The following is a 2,659-nucleotide window of genomic DNA, read 5'->3' as shown; positions in this document are numbered from 1 at the left end:
TGCACTCCAGTCTGGGCGACGGAGTGAGACTCCAACTCAAAAAAAAAAAAAAAAGTTCAGGTCCTTGGAAGTAAATATATACAAAGTATATAAGTGTTTCACCTCTATTCAAAATTCTAAACTGTGTAAATCCACTGAAAACGTCACATAAAGGTTCATTATAGTGCTAAATTCAACACAACTACCCAGTCATTAACTCCTTTTGAACACCTGCTTTATACTGGGTAGCTGGGGTCGGACTGGAACCACATAGTAGCAGATCCAGCACGAGCCCTGAGCTCTGAGAGTTTTACCATTAGGAAAATGAAGGCAGCTCCGGGATTAGAAGCAGGAGGGACCCGGCATAGCGGTTTCAAAAAAGTTTCAAGACCAGAGAAGCACAGGTTGAAGAAATCACATGAATTTTTAAGACTGACAAGACTGTATTAGTAAAAACCTACTTTATATAAATCAGGGGTTCTTACCCCAAGGAGATTTGATTTATGCTTGATGTTTAAGACTCCTAGTTGTTAATGTTCTATTTTTTTATTTTTATTTTTTAAGTGAGAAAATAGGATTTACTGAGGACCAGAGAAGCTCCCAACAGTGGGAGGGGACCCGAAGTGGTTGCCCCACTGTTCTAACTACTAATTCACCAATGCAGAGAGTAAAACTGCACTTACCTGGAAATTATTCTTAAAAATATAAGCCCAAGGAAAAGATTTTTTCCTTAAAAGCTAAGGCTTTTTAGATTGTACAGTTGACTGCTAGTATTACTAGCTGAGACTTCCCTGCCCTCCCCAAGTTGCAAAAAGTTACAGCATAAGCTTAAGGTTAGAACCGTGTGAACTAACATGCAGCATCAAGAAAGCCAGAACTGCTATGTGGGAGGGTCTGTGTTGCCACAGTGGTGGTGGGAGGTGAGGCGACAGGCTTCTTCTCATCTTCCACTGAGTCTTTCGATGTCTCAGATGTCTGTGATGCAGATGAACGCCCAAATCTTGAGAACAACATTCCTCCAAGTCCCTTTCCGATGCTAGCAGCCCCTGTGTTACAAAAAGCAGGGCAGTCATTCTGCTGAATTACACCACACACCAAGCTGAAGAGCACCACCCATAATTATAGCCACCTGGCAGAGGGACCAAGCTCTGGCCATGTTTTTCTAGGCTGGGAACATAAGAAAACTACAATTTATGTTGTGGGTTTCTAAATAAAAATGGTGGCTAGAATGAGCGTTGTGTAAGCTCTGGAAGGGAAAACTTACAGGAACATACAAAGAAATAAAGATTCTGTTTTATTCAAGTGACCACTGCTGATTTACTGCTGACACACTGCCTACAGAAGTTAGTGGACCTGCGATTAAAAGCCACCCACAAGCCATGTGTGGGCAGGGCGAAGAGAAAAAGCAAAGGAGGCCAGCAGACAGGGTCTGTCTCGAGCGCCATCTTGTGGCAATTCACATTAAGGCAACTAGTAACCACAAGCAGAGCACAGTCAAGCGGCAGGTCAGTGAGTTCTAGTGACACCAAATGCTGCAATGTCAGCCAAAGAAAAATGAGACCTTTGTGGCTCTCAGGAAGCACACGGTTTGAGAGACTCAGAACAGACCCACGTTGGCAAGGGCACCTTCAGAACGCAAGCACTTTCTCATTTCACAGATGAGCAGCAGAGCATTAAATCACGTGATCTGCTCAAGATCTCACAGCAGGTGGTAGGGCCAAGATTACAAAGCAGGACTCAACCCCGATGGTGCTTTTTCTGGTCCATCCAGCAGTTTCAAATTTTAAAACTACAGGATCTGATCTGATCAGAGAACGTGAGAGCTTTCTGGTCCTCAAATATGATCATGACAGGGAAGTTAATTCCAGACATGGGGATTAACTGCTGGAAGTTTTGTAACACAAAGAGTATTACAATTAGAGTATTAAATCCCCCAAATTGGGGGGGGGCTGCATGGCACGGGGCAGGGGAGGGGAGAAAAAAAATCCTCAATTTAATGTCTATCCAAAAAGTGCTCATATTCATAGATAAGAAACACTTAAGAGAAATTACCTAATATGCTTGCTTTGCCAATGTTTGTAATAGATTCCCCATAGTGTCGGCGGGACAAGACCGGTGAGGTCACAGGGCTTGGTATGGTTGAAATGCCTTCATTCTCTGAAACTGAGGTAGGTTCTTTTGCTGGGTTGAGAAAGCTTGGCTTCATGTGTTCATAAGGTAGAGGGTTTGAAGTATTGTACCAGTGGATCTGGACAGGCGAAATGTTGCTGTAGTGTTTCAGTATCAGCGGTTCTAATCTATATGCCTTGATTTTTAAAAAAAAGTTCAAAGAAACATAACATTAAGGTACAATGCTTGGATTTTAGAAAACTGTTATTGTTCTATTACATGTTGAGCAGATCTTAGAGATGGAATTTAACTAAAAAAATTCAAAGAGGTACTTCTATTTGTTCACTGTTAATAATATGTGGCCGGCCTGGGCTTGGTGGCTCAGCCTGTAATCCCAGCGCTTTGGGAGCCCGAGGGTTCGAGACCCACCCAGACAACTTGGCGAGACTTCGTCTCTATAATAGATAAAAAAAATTAGCCGGGCTCGGTGGCTCAGCCTGTAATCCCGTGCCTTTGGGAGGCCGAGGTGAGTGAATTGCCTGAGCCCGTGGGTTCGAGACCCGCCTGGGCA

General features: G+C 43.4%; 1 protein-coding gene across 2 annotated transcripts in view; it reads right to left on the bottom strand.

Moving 5' to 3' along the window:
• DDHD1 (DDHD domain containing 1) overlaps positions 1-2,659 on the bottom strand; it is an 87,460-nt gene that overhangs the window by 10,144 nt on the left and 74,657 nt on the right. For both annotated transcript variants that reach the window (XM_008062233.2, XM_008062232.2), the window contains 2 exons: positions 2,032-2,284; positions 834-1,025 (listed from right to left, as the gene is read on the bottom strand). In XM_008062233.2, coding sequence (XP_008060424.1) covers positions 834-1,025; positions 2,032-2,284 — 445 coding nt within the window. The remainder of the gene's footprint in view (positions 1-833; positions 1,026-2,031; positions 2,285-2,659) is intronic.

Source organism: Carlito syrichta, unplaced genomic scaffold (genome assembly GCF_000164805.1).
Source record: "Carlito syrichta isolate Samal-C Ts95f unplaced genomic scaffold, Tarsius_syrichta-2.0.1 Scaffold305679, whole genome shotgun sequence".
NCBI lineage: Eukaryota > Metazoa > Chordata > Mammalia > Primates > Tarsiidae > Carlito > Carlito syrichta.
Note: the sequence above shows the minus strand (reverse complement) of the source record. Positions and strands in the feature narration are given on the sequence as shown.